Source organism: Hemitrygon akajei, chromosome 14, assembly GCF_048418815.1.
Source record: "Hemitrygon akajei chromosome 14, sHemAka1.3, whole genome shotgun sequence".
In the NCBI taxonomy this organism is placed as follows: Eukaryota; Metazoa; Chordata; class Chondrichthyes; order Myliobatiformes; family Dasyatidae; genus Hemitrygon; species Hemitrygon akajei.
In genome coordinates, this window is record NC_133137.1 from 96,240,344 (window position 1) to 96,264,360 (window position 24,017).

Sequence of the window (24,017 nt, forward strand, 5' to 3'; positions counted from 1 at the left end):
AGAGTGTGGGTGAGGTGGGACCATTACTGAGAGTGTGGGTGAGGTGGGGTCTCATTCTGAGAGTGTGGGTGAAGTGGGCCCATTACTGAGAGTGTGGGTGAGGTGGGGTCTCATTCTGAGAGTGTGGGTGAAGTGGGCCCATTACTGAGAGTGTGGGTGAGGTGGGGTCTCATTCTGAGAGTGTGGGTGAAGTGGGCCCATTACTGAGAGTGTGGGTGAGGTGGGGTCTCATTCTGAGAGTGTGGGTGAGGTGGGGTCTCATTCTGAGAGTGTGGGTGAAGTGAGCCCATTACTGAGAGTGTGGGTGAGGTGGGGTCTCATTCTGAGAGTGTGGGTGAGGTGGGGTCTCATTCTGAGAGTGTGGGTGAAGTGGGCCCATTACTGAGAGTGTGGGTGAGGTGGGGTCTCATTCTGAGAGTGTGGGTGAAGTGGGCCCATTACTGAGAGTGTGGGTGAGGTGGGGTCTCATTCTGAGAGTGTGGGTGAAGTGGGCCCATTACTGAGAGTGTGGGTGAGGTGGGGTCTCATTCTGAGAGTGTGGGTGAGGTGGGGTCTCATTCTGAGAGTGTGGGTGAAGTGAGCCCATTACTGAGAGTGTGGGTGAGGTGGGACCATTACTGAGAGTGTGGGTGACGTGGGACCATTACCGAGAGTGTGGGTGAGGTGGGACCATTACTGAGGATGTGGGTGAGGTGGGGTCTCATTCTGAGAGTGTGGGTGAGGTGGGAACATTACTGAGAGTGTGGGTGAGGTGGGACCATTACTGAGGATGTGGGTGAGGTGGGGTCTCATTCTGAGAGTGTGGGTGAGGTGGGACCATTACTGAGGATGTGGGTGAGGTGGGGTCTCATTCTGAGAGTGTGGGTGAGGTGGGACCATTACTGAGAGTGTAGGTGAAGTGGGCCCATTACTGAGAGTGTGGGTGAGGTTGGACCATTACTGAGAGTGTGGGTGAGGTGGGACCATTACTGAGAGTGTAGGTGAAGTGGGCCCATTACTGAGAGTGTGGGTGAGGTGGGACCATTACTGAGAGTGTGGGTGAGGTGGGAACATTACCGAGAGTGTGGGTGAGGTGGGACCATTACTGAGGATGTGGGTGAGGTGGGGTCTCATTCTGAGAGTGTGGGTGAGGTGGGAACATTACTGAGAGTGTGGGTGAGGTGGGACCATTACTGAGGATGTGGGTGAGGTGGGGTCTCATTCTGAGAGTGTGGGTGAGGTGGGACCATTACTGAGGATGTGGGTGAGGTGGGGTCTCATTCTGAGAGTGTGGGTGAGGTGGGACCATTACTGAGAGTGTAGGTGAAGTGGGCCCATTACTGAGAGTGTGGGTGAGGTTGGACCATTACTGAGAGTGTGGGTGAGGTGGGACCATTACTGAGAGTGTAGGTGAAGTGGGCCCATTACTGAGAGTGTGGGTGAGGTGGGACCATTACTGAGGATGTGGGTGAGGTGGGGTCTCATTCTGAGAGTGTGGGTGAGGTGGGACCATTACTGAGAGTGTAGGTGAAGTGGGCTCATTACTGAGAGTGTTGGTGAGGTGGGACCATTACTGAGAGTGTGGGTGAGGTGGGCCCATTACTGAGAGTGTAGGTGAAGTGGGCCCATTACTGAGAGTGTGGGTGAGGTGGGACCATTACTGAGGATGTGGGTGAGGTGGGGTCTCATTCTGAGAGTGTGGGTGATGTGAAGTCCATTACTGAGGATGTGTGTGTATGTTGGGTCTGTTACTGAGCTTATGGGTGAGGTGGGATTCTATCCTATGGCAGTAATCAGTTTGGTGAGCTCACCAGTGACCAAAGTTGGTGAAACATCTTCATCTCACTCCTCCTCCAAAAGCAGTACTAGCTCACATACTGCATGCCATGCAACCTCATTATTCAATACCAAAGATGTCCACCACAATCTCAGTTTCCTTCTGCTCCCTAATCTGTAAATGCTACCTCTTTAGCCACTGTAGGTATAGCAGCCAAATATATTTCGTAGCTGCTAGATGATAGTTCCACATATCCTATAGGACAATGTGTTGGTTCCGCATCTCCTGTAGGACAACGTGTTGGTTCCGCATCTCCTGTAGGATAACGTGTTGGTTCCGCATCTCCTGTAGGACAACGTGTTGGTTCCGCATCTCCTGTAGGACAACGTGCTGGTTCCATATCTCCTGTAGGACAACGTGTTGGTTCCACATCTCCTGTAGGACAACGAGCTGGTTCCACATCTCCTGTAGGATAACGTGTTGGTTCCATATCTCCTGTAGGATAATGTGTTGGTTCCATATCTCCTGTAGGACAACATGTTGGTTCCACATCTCCTGTAGGATAATGTGCTTTTGTATAGTTTTCAGAGCGACTAGAGTCAAATGCTCTTCCATTGACTTTGCATTTTGGAATAGAGTCCCTCGCCAGAGATGATCATGAGGGATAACAGTACACATGTCTCCTCCTCCTCCTTCCCTTTCTTCCATTGTCTTCTGTTCTCTTCTATCAGGTTCCCCTTTCTCCAGCCTTTATCTCTTTCACCAATCATTTTCCCAGCTCAACTTCACCCCCTCTCCCTCTCCCAGTTTCACCTATCATCTTCCACCTTGTTCTTCTTCCTACACTCCTCCCTCCTTCTTACTCTGACCTCTTCTCTTTCTTGTCAGTCCTGATGAGGAGTCTCGGCCCAAAATGGCGACTGTTTACTCTTTTCCAGAGATAATGCTTGGCCTGCTGAGTTCCTCCAGCATGTTGTGTGTGTTACTTTGGATTTCCTGCACTTGCAGATTTTCTCGTGTTTGTGACACTCATGTCTAATTCTCCTCATGCAACGCTCACAAAACGATGGAGAAACTCAGCAGGTCCGATTGGCATCTATGAAGAGGAATAAGCTGTCAATATTTCAGCTGAGACCCTTCATCAGGACTTGTGAATTAATTCAATCAGAACTAATTCTCCTCACATTGCACTTCCCCATTTGTCACAATCATTTTTGATTTGTGTGTTTCAAGTACTAAAAGTATATAATTTCAAGTCCAATAGACAAAGACATTCATTATAATCGGTACAGGAAGCAATCAGGAAAACAAATACTATGTTGGCCTTCATTGCATGAGGTTTTGAGTCCAAATGTAGAGACATCTTGCTCCAATTATATGGAGCTCTGGTCAGACTGTATTGGGAATGTGGTGTACTGGTCTGGTATTCTTACTCATGGAAGGATATTCTTGTGAGGGTGCAGCAAAGATTCAGCAGCTTTATTCCTGGGACTACAAATTTGTTTCATGAGGATAGATTAAGCAGAGTAGGTCTGTACTTTTTGGACTTTAGAAAAAGTAATCTTATTGAAATGTACAATATTCTCATGGGCTTGACTTGAAGATGCAGGGTTAATGTTTCCTCTCTTTGGGGATATCAAGAACGAATGATCAAAATAAGAGTTCAGTCTTTCATGACACACAAAATGAAATGTCTTCCTGCAGAGTGCAATGAATCTTTGGAATTCTCTACTCAAGGGCTCAGCATATTCAAAACAGATTATGGGATTTTTAGTTATGAAAGGAGATACAGGATATGGGTTCTACAAAGGAAAATGTTGCTGAGGTAAAGCAGCAGTCACGAAGGGCTGAATGGCCATCCCTAGCTTCCCTGCCTTATGCTTACCAAAAAAGGCACAATGATAATTAGCTTAATGTTCTTTGTGGTAATTTGTGATTTTCACTAAAGTTGATCAACTACAGAGGGAGAATGAAACGGGACCTGTAGTGACGTCTGGGATGATTTGGGAACTTTGATAAATTAAATGATCACTGTTTGTCAGTTATTTAGAGACAGTCGCCATTGCTTCTGTGTTCCTCCTCCACCTCCTCTCCCTCGTCATTCTCCATCTCTTCTTCCCTTTTTCTGCAGCTCCTAATATCCATTGCTAATAATGCCATTGCCCGCGGTGGTGCCAGGTTGTCGAAGCCACAAACCCTGACATCTCCTGCAGACTGATTTGGAGAGTGTTTCCAGATGAGTCAAGACAATGAACATGCTGCTTCAGGACACCAATAGCCTGGGCATGTGATACACTAGGGATTCTGCAGATGCTGGAAACCTTGAGCAACACACACAATAAACCGGGGGATCCCAGCAATTCAAGAAGCATATGTGGAGAGGAACAAAGAGTTGGTATCTTGGTCAGAAGTGGAAGTAGTAAAGTGCTGAAGAACAATGAATCTTACAGGAGAGAAGAGTGGATCACAGAATAAAGGGAAGAAGGAGGGGAACTTCTTTTTAGTCTTGATGAAGGGTCTTGGCCCAAAACATTGACTGTTTATTTCCCTCCACAGACACTGCCTGATTTGCTGAGTTCCTCCAGCATTTTGTGTGTGTTGCTCAGGGCACCAGGATGTGGATTGTTTCCAAGCAGTCATCCGCTGCTCTTGCAATGGATGTGCACGCTCAGGTATTGATGCGGTTTGCTTCTCAGGGTAACCTGGGAATGGAGCAATCTTTGCAAATCTCAGTGCATGTGCAGTCTTTCTGCTCTCTTGGATGAACCAGCCTGTCTCGGACTGGAGAGTTTTGATGTCCTTCTCATGAACACGAGAAACAAGAGGAGCATAATGCTTCTCAGCGTTCACACTTGCTCCACGATAAGACTACACCTCACCATCTTGGTCTCAATGTCTCGCTCCTACTCTCTTTCCATAACCCTGATTTGTTTGTAGTTTAAACACATCATTCTTTAATTTGAAAATATTCAATGTCACAACTTCCACAGCTGTAGAGTTGTAGAAGTAATGAGTTGTAGAGTAATAGTGCAATGAGACAAAAATGTCTCTGTTCCACCTAAAATGGGCAAGTTCTGAAATTATCCACCTGGTTCAGGTGAAATTATCCTTTCAGCTTGTACTCTGTCAATTCCCCCTTGGAATTTTATATGTTCCAATTAGTTACAATGTTTACCTGCTTGTTAATTCAAATATCAAATCAGCCAATCATGTTGCAGCAACTCAATGCATTAAAGCATGCAGACATGGTCAAGAGGTTCAGTTGTTGTTTAGATCAAACATCAGAATGGGGAAGAAATATGATTTATGTGACTTTGACTGTAGAACGATTGTTGGTGTTAGACAGGGTGGTTTGAGTATCTCAGAAACTGCTGATCTCCTGGGATTTTCATACAGAACAGCCTCAGGAGTTTGGAGAGAGTGGTGAGAAGAAACAAAAATGGTGAGTGGCAGTCCTGTGGGTGAAAATGCCTTGTTAATGAGTGTGTTGCCTTTAAGGCATTTGTTTAGTTTATTATATTTTCGATTTAGTAATTTGTTTGTTATCATTTTCTAGTTAAAGTTAAGGTTGTTTAAAGTAAATTCGTTGTCTGTGATATATTGCGGCATGCGATGACATCACACCCGGTTACGCCACGTCTTGTGGGAAAATACCGGTTTGGAGAAACGGAAAGGAGGGGACTTATGTGTGTGCAGGATCAGCGTGAGAAAAGTTTTCTTTCTACGCACTAGAAACATCAGTGAAGCAACGCCGTAAGTTCATGAGATAATCGATATGTTGAATTAAAAATGTTAACGCTGATTCTGTTAAAAGTAATGATGATTGATAAAGTTTATGCCTTTTGTTATTTAAAGAGTTGTGGATAGTTTGTGTTGAAGTGTATTTAAAGCCAGTCGATGGCGTAGGTAGATTCTGACTGTATGTTGCACTTTAATGTAATATAGTTGTTGTAGTTTTACTTTTGGAAGTATTTATGATGTAAATGTGATGTCAAGAAGGAAACAAATACTGTATATATTTTGTATTGTTTTATCAACAGTTTTCACCATATGTTAATGTGGAAGAGTGAACAGTAAATGGTTAATCTTACTGGGACCGCCCCATTGACTGGTTTATGCTTGGTGTTTAGTTCAGAGTTCTTTTACACCTGTGAGAGAACACTACAATGAGGGATGTCAAAGGAGAATGGCCAGAATGGTTCAAGCTGACAGGAACTCAAATAACTACGCTTTACAGCAACGGTGTAGAACATCTCTAAGCACATAACGCATTGAAGCTTGAAGTAGATGGGCTCAAGCAGCAGAAAACCACAAACAGACTCTCAGTGGCCACTGTGTATGGATCACTTTACATTCTTCCTTACTCAGTGTAAAGTCTACTCAACCTTACTTTGTCAGTCAACCGTTTCAACCCAGGTATCAGCCTAACAAAATCTTCTGGGCACTGCCTTTGATGGCTACACCTCGTACCTTACATACAGAGACCAAATCACAAACATGAAAGATTCTGTAGATGCTGGAAATCCAGAGCAACACACACACAAAATGCTGGAGGAACTTAGCGGGTCAGGCAGCATCCATGGAAATGAATAAATAGTTGACATTTTGGGCCAAGACCCTTCTTCAAGACTGGAAAGGAAGGGGGAAGACGCCAGAATAAAAAGGGTGGGAGGTGGGGAAAGAGGTTAGCTGGAAGGTGATAAGTGGGAAAGGTCAAGGACTGGAGAAGAAGGAATGTGATAGGAGAGGAGACTGGACCATAGGAGAAAAGGAAGGAGGAAGGGACCCGGGGGAAGTAGTAGGCAGGTGAGGAGAGGTAAGAGGTCAGAGTGGGGAATAGAAGAGTAGGGGAGGAGGAGGGATTTTTTTTTGCCGAAGTGCTACACCTGCCCATTCATCCTTTCGTCCATTAATCTCTGTCTCAGACACTTAACCCTGCAAGTGGCCGAAGTGATACACCTGCCCGGTCACCTCCTCCCTTACCTCTATTCAGGGCCCTAAACAGTCCTTCCAGTTGAGACAACACTTCACCTGCAAATCTGCTGGGGTCGTCTATTGTTCCTGGTGCTGCCGATGCAGTGAGGCTGCCTCTACATTGGTGAGACCTGTCGTAAATTGGGTGACCACTTTCATCTAGCACCTCCGCTCCATCCGCCAAAAGTGGAACTTCCCAGTGGCAGAACCTTTTAATTTCTGTTTCCATTCCCGTTCTAACATGTCAGTCCATGGTCTCCTCTTGTGCCACAATGAGACCACCCTCAGGGAGGAGAAACAACAGCTTGTATTTCATCTGGTTAGCCTCCAACCTAATGGCATGAATATTGATTTTTCCTTCCAGTAAAAAAGATTCCTCCCCCTCTCCCCCTCCTCTCCTACTATTCCCCCCTCTGGCCCCTTACCTCTTCTCACCTGCCTATCACTTCCCCTTGAGTCCCTTCCTCCTTCCCTTTCTCCTATGGTCCACTCTCCACTCCTATCAGATTCCTTCCTCTCCAGCCCTCCACCTTTCCTACCCCACCTATCACCTCCTGGATATCCTTTCCCACTTTTTTTATTCCGCCATCTTCCTTTCCAGTACTGAAGAAGGATCTTGGCCCAAAACGTCGACTGTTTATTCATTTCTATAAATGCTGCCTGACCTGATGAGTTCCACCAGTATCTTGTTTGTGTTGAAACAGATACCAACGTTGGACACAGCACTCAAAGTGCAGTTTCACTAATGTCCTGTACAGCAGCAAAAAAAACTTCCCTACCTTTATAATCCAAAACTTTTAAAAATCAAAAAGAATCAGAATCAGGTTTAATATCATCGACATATGTCATTAGATTTGTTAACTTTGCAGCAGCACTACAATGAAATACATGATAAATAAATATAGAGAAAAAACAGTTACATTAAGTATATGTGTCTATTAAGTAGTTAAGTGAAAACAAGTAGTGCAAAAGACAGAAATAAAATAATATGGTAGTGTTCATGGGTTCAATGTCCATTTAGAAATTGTGTGGCGGAGGGGAAGAAGCTGTTCCTGAATCACTGAGTGTGTGCCTTCTGGCTTCTGTACCTTCTACCCGATGGTAACAATGAGAAGAGGCATGTCCTGTACGGTGAGAGTCCTTAATAATGGATGCCTTCTTCTTGAGGCAGCAATCCTTGAAGAAGTTTTGGATACTATGGAGGCTGGTACCCATGATGGAGATGACTAATTTTACAAGTTTCTGCAACTTACTTTGATCCTGTGCAGTAGCCCCCCCTCCCCTCATACCACAGGTGATGCAGGATGCTCTCCACAGCACATTTGTAGAAGTTTTCAAGTGTTTTAGTTGACAAACCAATTTTCCTCAAACTCCTGCTGTCTTGCCTTCTTTATATCTGCATCAATATGTTAGGTCCAGGTTAGGTCCTCAGAGATATTGACACCTAGGAACTTGAAATGGCTGATTCTCCCCACTTCTGATCCCTCTATGAAGACTGGTTTGTGTTCCCTTGTCTTACCCTTTCTGAAGTCCACAATCAGCTCTTTGGCCTTCCTGACGTTGAGTGCAAGATTGTTGCTGAAGCACCATTCTACTACCTATCTTGATCCTGGATGCCCTTTTGTCAGCATCTGAGATTCCAGAAGGACTAAGGTTCAAAGGAAATTTATGATCAAAGTATGTCATATATGTCACCATATTTACCTTGAGATTCATTTTTGCATGCATTTAAAGGAAAATACAATTGAATTTATAGAAAAGACAAGAAAGACTGATGAACACCCAACAAGCAAAAGAAGACAAATTGTGCACATCATAAAAAAAGTAGATAAATAATGCAGATAACTTGTGTTGCAGAGTCTTTGAAAGTGAGTCTGTAGATTGTGGATTTAGTTCAGAGCTGAGGTGAGTGAAGTTATCAGCCTGGTTCAGCCTAATAGCTGTAGGGTAATAACTGTTCATGAACTTGGTGGTGTGGGACCCACATTTTCTGTCTGTACCTCCTGTTTGATTGCAGTACTGAGAAGAGAGCATGGCCTGGGTAATGGGGGTTCTTGATGATGGATACTGCTTTCTTGCAGCTCTGCTCCTCGTAAGTGTGCTCAGTGATGGGAAAGGCTTTGCCTGTGATGGACTGGGCTGTATCCATCACTTTTTTGGTAAACTTTTCCATTCCTGAATATTGGTGCTTCCATACAAGGCCATGATGCAGCCAGTCAGGACACACCCCACTGTGCATCTCGAAGTTTGTCAATGTTTTAGCTGCTCTTACAATAGGCCAATGTTCCATTCTAACTGTTTGTTGTATCTGCACAGTTGGGCCGGCTGGTGGTGTAGTGGCATCAGCACTGGACTTCAAGGCAGATGGTCCTGAGTTCAAACCCCGCCAGGTCCCAACCTGGGCATCCGCGCAAAAGGCCTGGCAATCTACTTCCATATCTTGTCATGATGACCCTATGGTCCATAATCACCAACTCGAACATCTGCATGGTTACACTGTTTCATGACCAAGGAGCCCAAATGTTCTGTAGTATCACTTTTGTCATTGTTCCTTCTGCACAGGGATAACCTCACACTTTCCCCATTATCATCCATTTACTAAGCTCTTGGCCATTCATTTACCCACCAGTATCTGAATTTAGGGTTTGCACTTTCTCTTCCTGCAACTTGGATCGCTCTGTGCACCTTCTCCCCAGTGGGCTGAATTCTCAGCAGAACAGTGATTGATGTCTTGGTTTCTCTTCCCCACAGAGTAGAACTGAACAACCGTAACGCTTCCTGAAAACATTTTCCGTCGGCTTGCAAAGTGTTGAGTGCCTCTCTCCAATTGGCTTACTTTCGAAACAGACCCTAACAATTTGCAAGTACTGTAATGGGTCGCCGCTTCAAGTAGAGCAGGTGAGGTGGGGTGTGTTTGTGGGGGGTGGTCTTGCCGCTCTTCGATGTTGAGTTTTCCATTACAGCTGTGCTCATTTACTGAATCTCTGAGCAAGGCTGGCATCAAATTAGCGTTAAGCAAGGTCTACTCTGTAAACTTTTGACTTCCCTATGTAAGGCAAGCACTGCTGAATTTGGCGAGAGGTACAAATTACAGTCACACTCATGACAAATGCACAAAATGAGAAACAAAGGTCCATTAAGCACTAAAAATCAGCCCTATGTATTGCAATTTTGTTCTCCTTTTACTGTTATTGCATTTCAGTGCCGGGGCATGTTGCAGAGAACTCACAGCGTTGAGCAATCGAATTTTTAGAGTTAGACTGCCATCTACTGGATTGCGCATGTATAACAGATTGCGCACTGCTAATGTTATGTAACACACAGATAAATTGTATAAAAGTCTTTAATGATGTAGACGCATATCAAAGTATGTGATTAGGTAAAATTCATTGTGGTCTTCCTTTACAAGGATAGATTTAAAAATATTTGATTACATTAATATCAGCCATAGCTCAGTTGGTATTATTTCAGACTTCATTGAGATGTTCTGATTTCATGAAGGCATTGTCCATTTTTGTTATTAATGCTTCTGTGTAGGGTCATCTTCTATGTTACTTTACTGTTCTACGTTTCTGTTTCTTTAGCCTAATGGAGGTTGGATGTTATAGACAGAAATGTTCCAGATGACATGGACTGAGAACAATCAATCTGCTGCCTCCTGAAGGGATGGACGTGGAATTTAATTTTAGGTCAAAGCGAGGCCCATTGAACAAAAGGATATGATAAATCTTAGTTTACACATGTGATCGATGGATGCAGACCATGTCTCTAGGAGGCCAGAATATAAAGGAGTCATGCCAGGCCTCTGCTTGGTAAAGGATAGGGAAAAGGTTTTGTTAAGGTTTTACGTGGCATGGGTGTTAATTGTTGATAGTGTTGGAGGGTGATTGACGGAGGGAGCAGTTCTGTGTAATTTTGGGAGGAGTTAAAGGTGGAGTAGCTGTTTGAGAGAGGAAGGGAGTAATATTTATTGATTAAAGTTGGGATGTATGACAGAAAGAGTGAGTGACAGGCAGAGACAGACTGAAAGAAAGGAAAAGACACATCTTTGATATGTGTGAATCTGGGGTCTTACTCAAAAGGCAAATCTCCTCAATGTTTCTTTTTATAGTTTAATGAACAATAGGCACAGTCAGTTGTGAGCACTAAGGCTGATGGTAATCCCTGTGACCCTGCAGGCTCTGTGCCTCTGAGGTTGGAGGCCTGCAAGGCTAACTGTGAGGTGTTGTGATTGGCTGTTCGACTATGTTCTGGGCCAGCTGTTTGTTTTAAGAGCTCTGCATTGTGCTGAACCAGGCAAGTTCTTTCTGCTGATGGATCTCTCCGCTGACCTGTCCCATTGTTCTCACTTCACAGGGAGGTGGTTGGGCAAGGCCCTTCTATTGGCTGACCATGGACTCCGTCAACGACAGTCAAGCTGTGACGTCTAGGAAGGTGCACAAAAGCTGGGCAATGTGTGGGCGGTGAGAGGACAGCACGAGGACCTTGGCTCTCTGACTGCTGGATCCAGCAAACCTGGCTGACCACTCGATGTACGTGATGGGACTGGAACCCTCCTAACAGCTGATGCAAGTTGCTGTGAATGGGCGTGTGGGCTCAGAGAGAAAGGGGTTCCTCATAGATCACTCCAAGGAAGGTAAGGCTTTCTAAATTATATCTGTAAATCCTTTCACAAAAGGGGGACTTATAGGAATCCAAATGATAGCTGTTTAGAACATTATGCTTACTATTTAAGCAGGGTGCCATTGAACAGTGGCACCTGTAACCTTGACACCTCAGTCGCTCCCTAGACAACACTGGCCGAAAGCAGACTCGGTGACAGAGTTTGTGGGAAACATCTTAGCGGATGTACTGGGTGACAAGTGGTCTCCAGTGAAGAGAACCTTTCACAGAGGGTTGAACACCTGGCCTGCGAGGAGATGAATAGAGGGAGCAAGGATTGTGGTAAATGTATGTGGGCTGGAGATTTTATTTATTGTTTTTTTGAGATACAGCATGGAGTAGGCCCTTCCAGTCTGTCAAGTTTTAACCCTAGCCTAATCACAGGACAGTTTACAGTGGCCAATTGACCAACCAACTGGTATGTCTTTGGACGGTGGGAGGAGGCAGAGGAAACCCATGCAGTCACAGGAAGAACGTACAAACTCCTCATGGGCAGCAGGAAGAAATGAACCCGGTCACTGGTACTATGAAGTGCTGTGCTAACCACCACTCCACTGTGCCACGCCAATATACATGCACAGAGCACAATAGTGGAGGTGTGGGCCATCAATGCTTAGAGACTGCAGCTCAAGGTTACGCCTTTTCTTTATGGGTCTGAGCTTTATAAAGTGGAGAAGGTTCGGGTTCCGTCTCATAGGTTCATAGAGTTGTACAGCACAGAAACAGATGTTTCAGCCCACCATGTACATGCTGACCATTGGGCTGTGCGACTAAATGCCAATGGAGCGAGAGTTACCAAGAATAATCCGTCTGTGGGTCAACCCTGATTCTTTCCCTTCTTTGGGATAAGACCCCGAACTGGTTCCTGAAAGGAGTGGGTCGTGTAATGGGGGAGAGGTGGGCTGTGTAATAGGGGAGGGGAGGTCCGTGTAATGGGGGAGGGGTAGACTGGGTAATGGGGGGGTTGGGTAATGGGGGAGGTGTGGGCAGGGTAATGGGGGAGGGGTGGGCCGGATAATAGGGGAGAGGTAGACTGGGTAATGGGGGAGGGGGTCTGGGTAATGGGGAAGGTTGTGGGCAGGGTAATGGGGGAGGGGTGGGCCAGATAATAGGGGAGGGGTAGACTGGGTAATGGGGGGGTTGGGTAATGGGGGAGGTGTGGGCAGGGTAATGGGGGAGGGGTGGGCCGGATAATAGGGGAGGGGTAGACTGGGTAATGGGGGGGTTGGGTAATGGGGGAGGTGTGGGCAGGGTAATGGGGGAGGGGGTCTGGGTAATGGGGAAGGTTGTGGGCAGGGTAATGGGGGAGGGGTGGGCCAGATAATAGGGGAGGGGTGGGCTGTGTAATAGGGGAAGGACAGCCCTTCCTTTGAAGCATAATTTTGCATAACAGGAGTGAGGTGAGTCAGTACTAATATATAATATAGACTAATTTATATATATTAGCTTCTCCAATAAACCTATTGATGCTTCATTGGTAAAAGTAATATCAGATGCAGATTTAGATTTACTTACCATATGTACATTGAAACATATTGTGAAGCAGGTCACTTGCATTCACAGCCAACAGATACTAGGGATGTGCTCGCGGGCAGCTAGAGCAGGTTATTGTGTGACTGGGAACCAGGTTTGAGGGGACACCTGTGTTGGTAAATGTTGATGCATTATGAGCCTGAAGGAATTGCTGAACAGCAACCCGTGACATGTTTAAATTGGGCTGGGCTAGTTATCATTGGGGTAGGAATCTAGGTAGTTGGAACCACAGAGGAAAGGGAAGGATTCTAAGGAGAGATTCAGAAGGACTCTGTGTTTCCTCTCTAACACTCCCAATGACTGAGGATGTGAAACCGCTAATCCAAATGCAAAGCTGAAGTAACTGGGGAATGTGGTGCATTTATCATTGGATTAAGGGCAAGTTTTACTTACAAGTTTAAAAATGATTCTCACTTGTCATTGAAGGATAGCAATGAATCAGCCTCTCATTACAAACCCTGTCACATTTTCTTTAATCTTTACAGTGATTTTACCCCTCCCCACTGAATGCCCCCATTCATTTTCTCAAAGAACTGCTCCATATAGAATGGAAAGTAATGCAGAACTATCAGACATTGCTCAGACGCTGTGGGACAACGATGTGAACAGACTTCAACCAGGGGTCGATTACAAAATTTCCCTTCAGGTAGGCCACAGTCAAACACACGTACCTGTGGAAGAAGGGCCAGCAAAAGGGTTAATGAAATCAGTAGCTAACTTGTGACTTTGAACTTTGTAACCCAATGTCCGAAGCTTAGACCTGCAGACAGTCATTCATTATCCGGATGCAGCACTGAGTGCAGATGGCTGGAAAGAGGATCGTGCACTCCTATGATTTAGTCACTTGTCTGTTCGATGATTAAATATACCTTGTGCTATGGATGTACTGATTTGCTCCTAGTTATGTCTGTCTGCTTGCGTAGCAGATTCACTTGCACGCCGTAGTCAGATGTGGTCGCCTGTTTAGCAGTATACATATATGCCGGAATTGCCCTGTAACTCAGAGCCTTGCACACAAATCACAGTTGCTTCACCTTTGGAACAGGTGATTGCTCTGTTGTCATTGCTGCTTGTGACAGTGTAAGCTCCAGCTACGCCTGCTCAGTGTTCGATCCCATCCCAAACACTCAGCAACTGAGGAAGGTCAAACTCTGTATGCAGCAGACATTTGCTAAAGTGCGAAGTATTCTTGGTACCAAGCAGGCAATGAACATTTGCAAAAACTTAGCTCACATTCCCATGCATCCGCCACCTCAGACCCTCGCCCTTTCCCTTAGCTCCACACAGATGCTGATGTACCACACTTCCTTCATTCTGAACAAGAGCTGCATCTGCCCCCTTCCTCCAGTTATCTAGAGGTTACCTAACACAGTTTGCCCACTCTTCGGCTTACTCTCAGTACTGAGGTCCTATTTATATTGACATCTCTCCATTGGCAGGCCATCTGGTTGGTATGTCTGGCACCAGACCACTGAAACACATGCTCCCTTCTGAGCTGTCATGGGAAGGGACAGACATTCAATGGAATACTGAGGACATGCTGAGAGCCACCTTGGGAAAAGGATAGCATCCCCATTGACCCATGGCCACCCCAAAGTTGAAAGGAATATTGGGATAGGACTTGAGAAGCTCAAGTCCATTGGGAGCACACAGAAGCCCAGTGTAAATCTACATCACCTACCTGCCTATCTCTCTGTGGAACAATCTGTTGTTCCCATGTTGCCGTATCAGTCAGAAACCATTGAACCTCTCTCCCCCACCTTTGTATTGCAGCTATTTTTTTTACATCCTTTCTTTCTTTCTTTCTTTCGCTACTTTCTTCCCCATCTACTTCTCTTTCTCTCCCTCCAACCCATTTTTCTCTTTTTCTCTCCTCTCTCTCTCTCTCTCTCCCTCAACACTTTCTCCCCACTTTGTCTTGACACATCCTCACTGTCACCCTTTCTCCCTTCTCCTCCTCAACTGCCCCTGTTTGGTTGCTCCTCTCTCTTTGAATGACCTCACCAGAGGACCACCATCAACAAATGTCAGTGGGGAGCCTTTCAGCCTCACACTTTGAGGTAGGGGACCCTTTAGGAGGACCTGCACGAGGGTCTTCCTACAGGGGAGAGATGAATCCATTGAAATACTGGTGCTGAGGTGGGAGGGTTGTGACGATATGCTTCTCAAACCCCACTGCTGGTTCTGTTCTAATCTGTTTACCCATCCTCCAGTCCATGTGCAGTACGTACACCCTGTATCTAACCCGCTCCCTGATTCACACGCACGTATAGTGTGGCTGCTGACACCCACTTGGTGCTGCTGTGGTTTTAATGTCATAGGCTCATAGAATACTATAGCACAGAAACAGACCCTTCGGCCCATCAAGTCCATGCTGAACTATTATTCTGCCTAGTCCCATTGATCTGCACCCGGACCATAGCCCTCCCATCCATGTACCCATCCAAATTTCCCTTAATTGTGGAAATTGAACCCACATCCATCACTTCTCCTGGCAGCTTGTTCCACACTCTCACCACCCTCTGAGTGAAGAAGTTCCCCTTAAACATCTTTCACCCTTAACCTATGACCCATGTTTTAGTGTTGCCCAACTTCAGTGGAGAAAGCCTGCTTGCATTTACCCTATCCATACTCCTCATCATTTTGTACACCTCTGTCAAGTCTTCCCTCATTCTCCTTTACCCTAGGGAATTAAGTCCTAACCTATTCAACCATCTCTATAACTCAGGTCCTCAAGTCTGGGCAACTTTCTTGTAAATTCTCTCTGCACTCTTTCAATCTTTTTGATATCTTTCCTGTAGGTAAGTGACCAGAGCTGCCCACAATACTCCAAATATTCTGTAAGACTTCTGCCAGATTGCAACAAAACATGAAAGAAAAACCCATAAAACTCTACGTTTTGAGGATAAAGAAATAGGATTGGACTTGAAATGGAAAAGCTTGCATGGTCTGTATAATTCCTCTGTTTTCAAACAGTTTCTAATTCCTTGTTCTTTATTGTTGCCAACAGGAGCAAGCAGGACAAAGTTACACAGATGTGAACAGCAAAACTGCATTTCCATTGTTCCTTTTCGTGAATGAGGATGCTTTTAAGAAGAAAACATTTTCAGGCAAGAGGCCCTCACATCCACGTTCTGTTAACCTCTCTCCGGCTTTCAATGCTTTAATGGTTCCACTTAATTTCTGAGAATGTATACAACATACAACCTGAAATTCTTACTCTCCACAGACAACCTCGAAGCAGAAGAAAAAAACCCCAAAGAATGAATGAGAGCAAAAAACCCCAAAAGAAACCAAAAGCCCCTGCCCCCTTCCACGCACAAGCAGCATCAACCCTTCCCATCCCCTCCCCCCTCTTATTCTAGCATAAAGCATCAGCATTCCTACCTCCCACCATGCAAGCAACAGAGAGACCATGGTCCATCAAAAACTAACTGTTCATTCCAACAATTCCACATCCCATGGGTTCTCTTTCTCAATACCAAGGGAGAGACTGACATCATTTCCACAGCGAGAGGGGAGACAATCATAAATCCTGCCTCTCAGGACCTTCTCCATCAACTTACCAACCACTGAAGTGAGACTCACTGGTCTATCATTTCCTGAGCTGTGACTACTCCCTTTCTTGAATAAGGGAACAACATCCGCAACTCTCTATCCTCCGGAACCTCTCTTGTTCCCATTGATGATGCAAAGATCATCGCCAGGGGCTCAGCAATCTCCTCTCTTGCCTCCCACAGTAGCCTGGGGTACATCTCATCTGATCCTGCCAATTTATCCAAATTGATGCTTTCCAAAAGCTCCAGCATATCCTCTTTCTTAATATCTAAATCCTCAAGCTTTTCAGTCCGCTGCAAGTCATCCCTAGAATAACCAAGATCCTTTTCTGTAGTGAATACTGAAGTAAAGTATTCATTTCCTCTGGTTCCATACACACTTTCCCACTGTCACACTTGCTAGGTCCTATTCTTTCATGTCTTATCCTCTTGCTCTTCACATTCTTGTAGAATGCCTTGGGGTTTTCTTTAATCCTACCCACCAAGGCCTTCTCATGGCTCCTTCTGACTCTCCTAATTTCCTTCTTAAGCTCCTTCCTGTTAGCCTTATAATCTTCTAGATCTCTTACATTCCCTAGCTCTCTGAACCTTTTGTAAGCTTTTCTTTTCTTCTTAACTAGATTTATTACAGCCTTTGTACACCACTGTTCCTGCACCCTACCATAACTTCCCTGTCTCATTGGAACATACCTATGCAGAACTCCACACAAATATCCCCTGAACATTTGCCACATTTCTTCCATAGCTTTCCCTGTTCCCAATTCTTAAATCTGTTCCCGATTTAAGCTTCCAATTTTCTGCCTGATAGCCTCATAGCCTCATAATTCCCCTTACTCCCATGAAATACTTTTCTAACTTGTCTGTTCCTATCTCTCTCCAATGCTATTGTAAAGGAGATAGAATTATGATACCTATCTCCAAAATGCTCTTCCACTGAGAGATCTGACACCTGACCAGGTTCATTTCCCAATACCAAATCAAGTACAGCCTCTCTTCTTGTAGGCTTATCTACATATTGTGTCAAAAAACCTTCCTGAACACACCTAACAAACTCTACCCCATCTAAACCCCTTGCTCTAGGCAGATGCCAATTGATATTTGGGAAATTAGTATCTCCCACCATGGCAACTCTGTTATTATTACTCCTTTCCACGATCTGTTTCCCGATCTGCTCCTCAATGTCCCTGTTACTTTTGGGCGGCCTATAAAAAACACCCAGTAGAGTTATTGACCCCTTCCTGTTTCTAACCTCCGCCCACAGAGACTCTGTAGACCATATATGTCAAACTCAAGGCCCGCGGGCCAAATCCGGCCCGCGGTGGAATTATCTTTGGCCTGCGAGATAATAGCTAATTACTATTAAAGCTGGCCCCAGTAATCGAAGCGCCTATGGCATATGATATGGCTAATGCTGAGTTTATTCAGGTACCAGGTTTTCAGGGTTTTTAGTGTTTATTCGGCAGTCTTGCTCGGCAGTCTTCTTCATAAGAAACGGAATTTGTAAAGTGAAACACTTTAATTATAGCAGAGACTGAGACACGAGAGCAGGCTGAAAAAACGGAGGCAACGAAAGCTGCGTTCGCACGCGTCCGACTGATCTGGCCCGCATGAAGCTGCATTTTGCTCAATCCGGCCCGTGACCTAAAATGAGTTTGACACTCCTGCCCTCCATGACGTCCACCTTTTCTGCAGCCGTGACACTATCTCTGATCAACAGTGCCACACCCCCACCTCTTTTGCCTCCCTCCCTGTCCTTTCTGAAACATCTAAAACCCGGCACTTGAAGTTACTAATCCTGTCCCTGAGCCATCCAAGTCTCTGTAATGGCCACCACAGCATCTCTCCAAGTACTGATCCACACTCTAAGCTATTAATCTTTTCACCTTTAGGCTTATTCCATATTTACTGTAGCTTCTGCTATTCCCTGCTTGCCTGCAGGTCTTTGATCTCACTCTTAAAAACCAGACTGGTCCGAGTAATTCCCCACTCATCCTTGAGTTAGATTTAATTAATCTGCAATGTGATACCTACACACACACACACACACACATAAAGTGCTGGAGGACCTCTGCAGGTCAGGCAGCATCTCTGGATGGAAATGAACACTTGATGTTTTGGGCCAAGACCCCTTTATCAGGACTGAGTTCCCCCTGCATTTCATGTGCATTGCTCAAAAGTTCCAGCATCTGCAGAATTTCTTGTGCCTCTTTCCAAACCCACTTTCAAAAACTGGCTCCTCTCTGCCGGACAAATTCGAAACAATTTAATGTAATTTGTAGTCTATCTCCTTTTGTTTTACTTTGCTCACAAAGGCCTTTCACTCACCCGATACACTCTAGGTACTGAATTATTCACTATTCCTACATTAACCGATAATATCCAGTCCTGATGAAACGTCGACTGTACTCTTTTCCATAGATGCTGCCTGGCCTGCTGAGTTCCTCCAGCATTTTGTGTGTGTTGCTTGAATTTCCAACATCTGCAGAGTTTTCTCTTGTTTGTGATTTCCTCTTTCCTCCTCGATACAAATTTCTCCACACTCAGTCCTTGATTCCTTATCCCTGAACTGTATTGGAACATTGATGAGAATGTGACAAGTGCAGATGTGACTAAAATGATCACGCTGAAAACTGGCGGGTCCTCCTATACGTGGCGGGCCCCCTCACTTCATGTGGGCTTTTCAAGTGAGTATGTTTTTGTCTCTGCGGGTCCAGTTCATTGATTCTATACTGTATGTTACCCAGCATGTTCTGTGGCTAACACAACTCAGTAAAAAACCTTATTGCTCCTATTTGGTTGTCATGTTTGCTCTGTGCATACGTAACAACCTCAATACCACCTCTGATACCCACTGACACCCACCACTTGGTACTGAACACTGGAGATCTGTGAGTGGCTTCCTAGGCTCTATCAGCGCACAGACTAAATCGAAGCTGTATGTGTGATACTTTATAGCTTTCATCTCCCTACTGGATAATTACGAGGCCGACACAGGCCAGCCTGAGATAATTACCGCAGAAGAGGAGAGTGAAATCCACAGCTTTTTGGATGCTCTAATGGAGACCGCAGTGCTACAGGTTGGTTTGGTAGAGGGATATGGAGAAAGCAGATCAGTGCGGTTAAAGAAAGTGATGCAAGCAAAAAGGGGAACAATATTTGAGGTTGTAACCAATGTTCCCTCTAACTTGTAATGACCAGAGTGCAGAAAAATCTTGCGCTGTGCAATTTTTTGCCCAGTGATGACAACAAGTGCGCACTGAATAATTTCTTCAATAAAAACAGTATAAATAAGCCAGTTCCAAAATCTGCAGACAAATCATCACAAACTCCACGTCCGCATCAGAAACCGGAAAAGGAAATGTGATTGTGTATGATCATGGAATATACTTAACATGCCAACAAGGTAGAGGGTGACAACCTTTTATGCGCAGTTTAAATTAATTTCTACGCTAGCAGCAAAAGATGTGTGCGCACACACCTTAGAGGGAACATTGATTGTAGCTGGCAGAAAGGATAAAGATCAGACAGTTGCTGCATTATATTTTGCCACTCTAGAGAAAATAAATCCAGATTGGTTGCTTGTCAGTCATTCGTTTGTGTGTAGCTTTTCATTGATTCTATTGTATTTCTTTGTTCTACTGTGAATGCCTGCAAGAAAATGAATCTCAGGGTAGTACATGGTGACAAATACGCACTTTGGTAGCGTAGTGGTTAGCATAATGCATTATAGTACAGGCTACATGGGTACATTTCCTGCCACTGCCTGTGACTGTGTGCATTTCCTCCAGGTGCTCCAGTTTCCTCCCGCAGTCCAAAGGTGGTTGGTAGGTTAATTGGACATTGTCAATTGTCCCGTGATTTGGCCAGGACCAAATTGGGGGATTGCTAGGCTGCGTGGCTCAGGAGGCCAGAAGGGCCTATTCCATGCTGTTTGTCAGTAAATTTACTTTGAACTTTTGAGATTACAGTGATGGTACTGCATCTTGTGTGCATTGGGGATTGGTTAACATCTAGAAAACAGAAGGTAGCAATAAGGGTCATCTTCTGTTTAAGAAACTGTGACTGGTGGGTGTCTCAGAGATCAGTGCACAGTCTCCAGGTTATATAAGACCATAAGACCATATGATGTAGGAGCAGAAGCATTTGCTGAAGATAGGAGGCTATGTAGCACAGGGCAAAGAGAAGCACATAAGGAACATTCAGAAAGTGGTCAAAGATACAGCAGATAGAATATAATGTAGAAAAATGTGAGGTCTACCATTTTGGTAGATAAATAGGAAGAGAGAATATTTTTCAAAAGGCAGGAGTCTGAAAGATCAAATTGTCCAGAGGAACAGGGATGTCCTTGTATCATTGAAAGTTTACCTCCAGATACACAAAGCCATTAGTTTGTTTGGTTTTTATTGTAGAAGGATTGATCATTGGAATAGAGTTATCTTGTTTCCATTGTACAGGGCCCTGTTGATACTGCATCCTTATTCCCTTTTCTAAGGAAGGATATATTTGCAATTGATGTATGTAATCGAGGGAGTGTATTGAAGGTTGAATAGCAATGTTCCCTCTAATTTGTAAAGACCAATGTGTGTAAAAATCTTGTGCTGTACAATATTTTGCCCAGTAATAACGTGTGTGCACTGAATAATTTCTTCAATAAAAACAGTATAAATAAGCCAATTCTAAAATCTGCAGACAAACCATTACAAACTCCATATTGTCAGCACTGTCTGCATCAGAAACTGGGAAAAAATTGTGATTATGTATGATCTTGAAACATACCTAACATGCCGATGAGGTAGAGCGTGACAACCTCTTGTGCAGTTTATCCTTTGTGTGCTAGTAGTAAAAGATGTGCGTGCGCACATGCAAGGACACCTTAGAAGAAACATTATTGTTTTGGTAGAACCATGGAAAGGGGATTTTTTTTGCATGAGGAGAGATTAAGCCAACTGGTCTTTTATCTTCTAGTGTTTAGAAGAATGAGAGGCAATCTCAGTAAAACATACAATATACAAAGTTTGTCAAGGTGGATTCAGAGAAGATGCTTCCCCTGGCCATAGTCTCTAGTCACAGTGTAAAAATGTGGGGTTGGCTACTCTCGATGAGAAGTTTTCTTCACCCAAAAGGTAGTGAATCATTGAAACTTCCCATCCAAGAGAGGGATTGGTAGATTCATTATGATGTGGGCACTATAGGAAGGTGGTGTTGATGTAAAATGTCCGCAATGTTTATTGAATCATGGATAAACCCTGTTTCTGGTCAGACCACACTTGGAATATTGTGTTCAGTTCTGGTTACCTCATTATAGGACAGATGTGGTAGCTTTAGAGAGAGTACAGAGGAGATTTACCAGGATCCTGCCTGGATTAGAGAGCATGCCATAGGCTGAGTAAGCCAGGGTTTTTCTCTTTGGAGCGAAGGTTGATGAAAGCTGATTTGATAGAGGTGTACAAGATGCTGAGGCATAGATCGAGTGGATGGCTGGAGACTTTTTCCCAGGGTGAAAATGGGTAATATGAGGGGGCATAATTTTAAGGTGATTGGGGGAAGTACGGTGGGGGGCAGAGGGTAGGTTTTTTACATAGTGAGTGGCAGTAGTGAGTATCTGCCATGGAACATGCTGCTGGGGTGATGTAGAGGCAGATACATTGGGGACATTTAAGAGACTCATAGATAGGCACATAGATGAAAGAAAAATGGAGGGCTCTGTGGGAGGGAGAGTTAGATTGGTTTTAGACTAGGTTCAAATATTGGCACAACATTGTTGGCTGAAGGGACTGTACTATACTGTCCTGATGAAGGGTCTCGGCCCGAAACGTCAACAGTGCTTCTCCTTATAGATGCTGCCTGGCCTGCTGTGTTCCACCAGCATTTTGTGTGTGTTGTTTGAATTTCCAGCATCTGCAGATTTTCTCGTGTGTACTGTTCTATGTTTTATGTCTCAGAATCTGATGTAAGTTGGGTGGTATATAAGATATGCCAGAAAGAATTAAACCTATTATATTTATTAACCTTTCCCAGATGTAAAAATTTCTTCCCATTTCTTTTAAGATTGCTCACAATTATTTACTCAAGAAAGGGAGGGCGAAAGTCAACAAAGAAGAATTCAAATGGCAATTATATGACATGTGGTTCAGGCTATATTCCCGTGAAGGATCCAACCAGTAAGTGGACTTGATCATTTCTTTGAATTGAGGTGGCATTTGGGATGTGGCTATAAATTTGGTAATAGCTGTGAGAATGCGTCTGTCCATGTGTGGATATAAGTCCCTCAGCACCCCACATTCCCCCCCCCCCCATGTACTGTCACTTCAGCACCCCACGTTCCCCCATGTACTGTCACTTCAGCACCCCACCTTCCCCCATGTACTGTCACTTCAGCACCCCACGTTCCCCCATGTACTGTCACTTCAGCACCCCACGTTCCCCCATGTACTGTCACTTCAGCACCCCACGTTCCCCCATGTACTGTCACTTCAGTACCCCACATTCCCCCATGTACTGTCACTTCAGTACCCCACATTCCCCCATGTACTGTCACTTCAGTACCCCACGTTCCCCCATGTACTGTCACTTCAGTACCCCACATTCCCCCATGTACTGTCACTTCAGCACCCCACCTTCCCCCATGTACTGTCACTTCAGTACCCCACATTCCCCCATGTACTGTCACTTCAGTACCCCACGTTCCCCCATGTACTGTCACTTCAGTACCCCACGTTCCCCCATCTGTTGTCACTTCAGTACCCCATGTACTGTCACTTCAGTACCCCACCTTCCCCCATGTACTGTCACTTCAGTACCCCACGTTCCCCCATCTGTTGTCACTTCAGTACCCCATGTACTGTCACTTCAGTACCCCACATTCCCCCATGTACTGTCACTTCAGCACCCCATGTTCCCCCATGTACTGTCACTTCAGTACCCCACATTCCCCCATGTACTGTCACTTCAGCACCCCATGTTCCCCCATGTACTGTCACTTCAGTACCCCACATTCCCCCATGTACTGTCACTTCAGTACCCCATGTTCCCCCATGTACTGTCACTTCAGCACCCCACATTCCCCCATCTGTTGTCACTTCAGCACCCCATGTACTGTCACTTCAGCACCCCACATTCCCCCATCTGTTGTCACTTCAGTACCCCATGTACTGTCACTTCAGCACCCCATGTTCCCCCATCTGCTGTCACTTCAGTACCCCACCTTCCCCCATCTGTTGTCACTTCAGTACCCCATGTACTGTCACTTCAGCACCCCACATTCCCCCATCTGTTGTCACTTCAGTACCCCATGTACTGTCACTTCAGCACCCCATGTTCCCCCATCTGTTGTCACTTCAGCACCCCACATTCCCCCATCTGTTGTCACTTCAGCACCCCACCTTCCCCCATGTACTGTCACTTCAGTACCCCACCTTCCCCCATGTACTGTCACTTCAGCACCCCACATTCCCCCATGTACTGTCACTTCAGCACCCCACATTCCCCCATCTGTTGTCACTTCAGTACCCCATGTACTGTCACTTCAGCACCCC

At 45.0% G+C, this 24,017-nt stretch overlaps 1 protein-coding gene across 7 annotated transcripts in view; it reads left to right on the forward strand.

Annotated features, from left to right (window-relative positions):
- Positions 1-24,017, forward strand: part of endou2 (endonuclease, polyU-specific 2) — a 35,364-nt gene that overhangs the window by 1,074 nt on the left and 10,273 nt on the right. For 3 of the 7 annotated variants that reach the window (XM_073066740.1, XM_073066736.1, XM_073066739.1), the window contains exons 2-7: positions 9,482-9,628; positions 11,087-11,366; positions 13,411-13,571; positions 15,936-16,035; positions 19,438-19,559; positions 22,531-22,643. In XM_073066740.1, the coding sequence (XP_072922841.1) occupies positions 11,297-11,366; positions 13,411-13,571; positions 15,936-16,035; positions 19,438-19,559; positions 22,531-22,643 (566 nt within the window). In that variant the 5' untranslated portion in view covers positions 9,482-9,628; positions 11,087-11,296. Of the gene's footprint in view, positions 1-5,098; positions 5,199-5,230; positions 5,510-9,481; positions 9,629-11,086; positions 11,367-13,410; positions 13,572-15,935; positions 16,036-19,437; positions 19,560-22,530; positions 22,644-24,017 lie in introns of those variants that run through there. The other 4 variants (XM_073066737.1, XM_073066738.1, XM_073066741.1 and 1 more) reach the window with 3 other exon arrangements.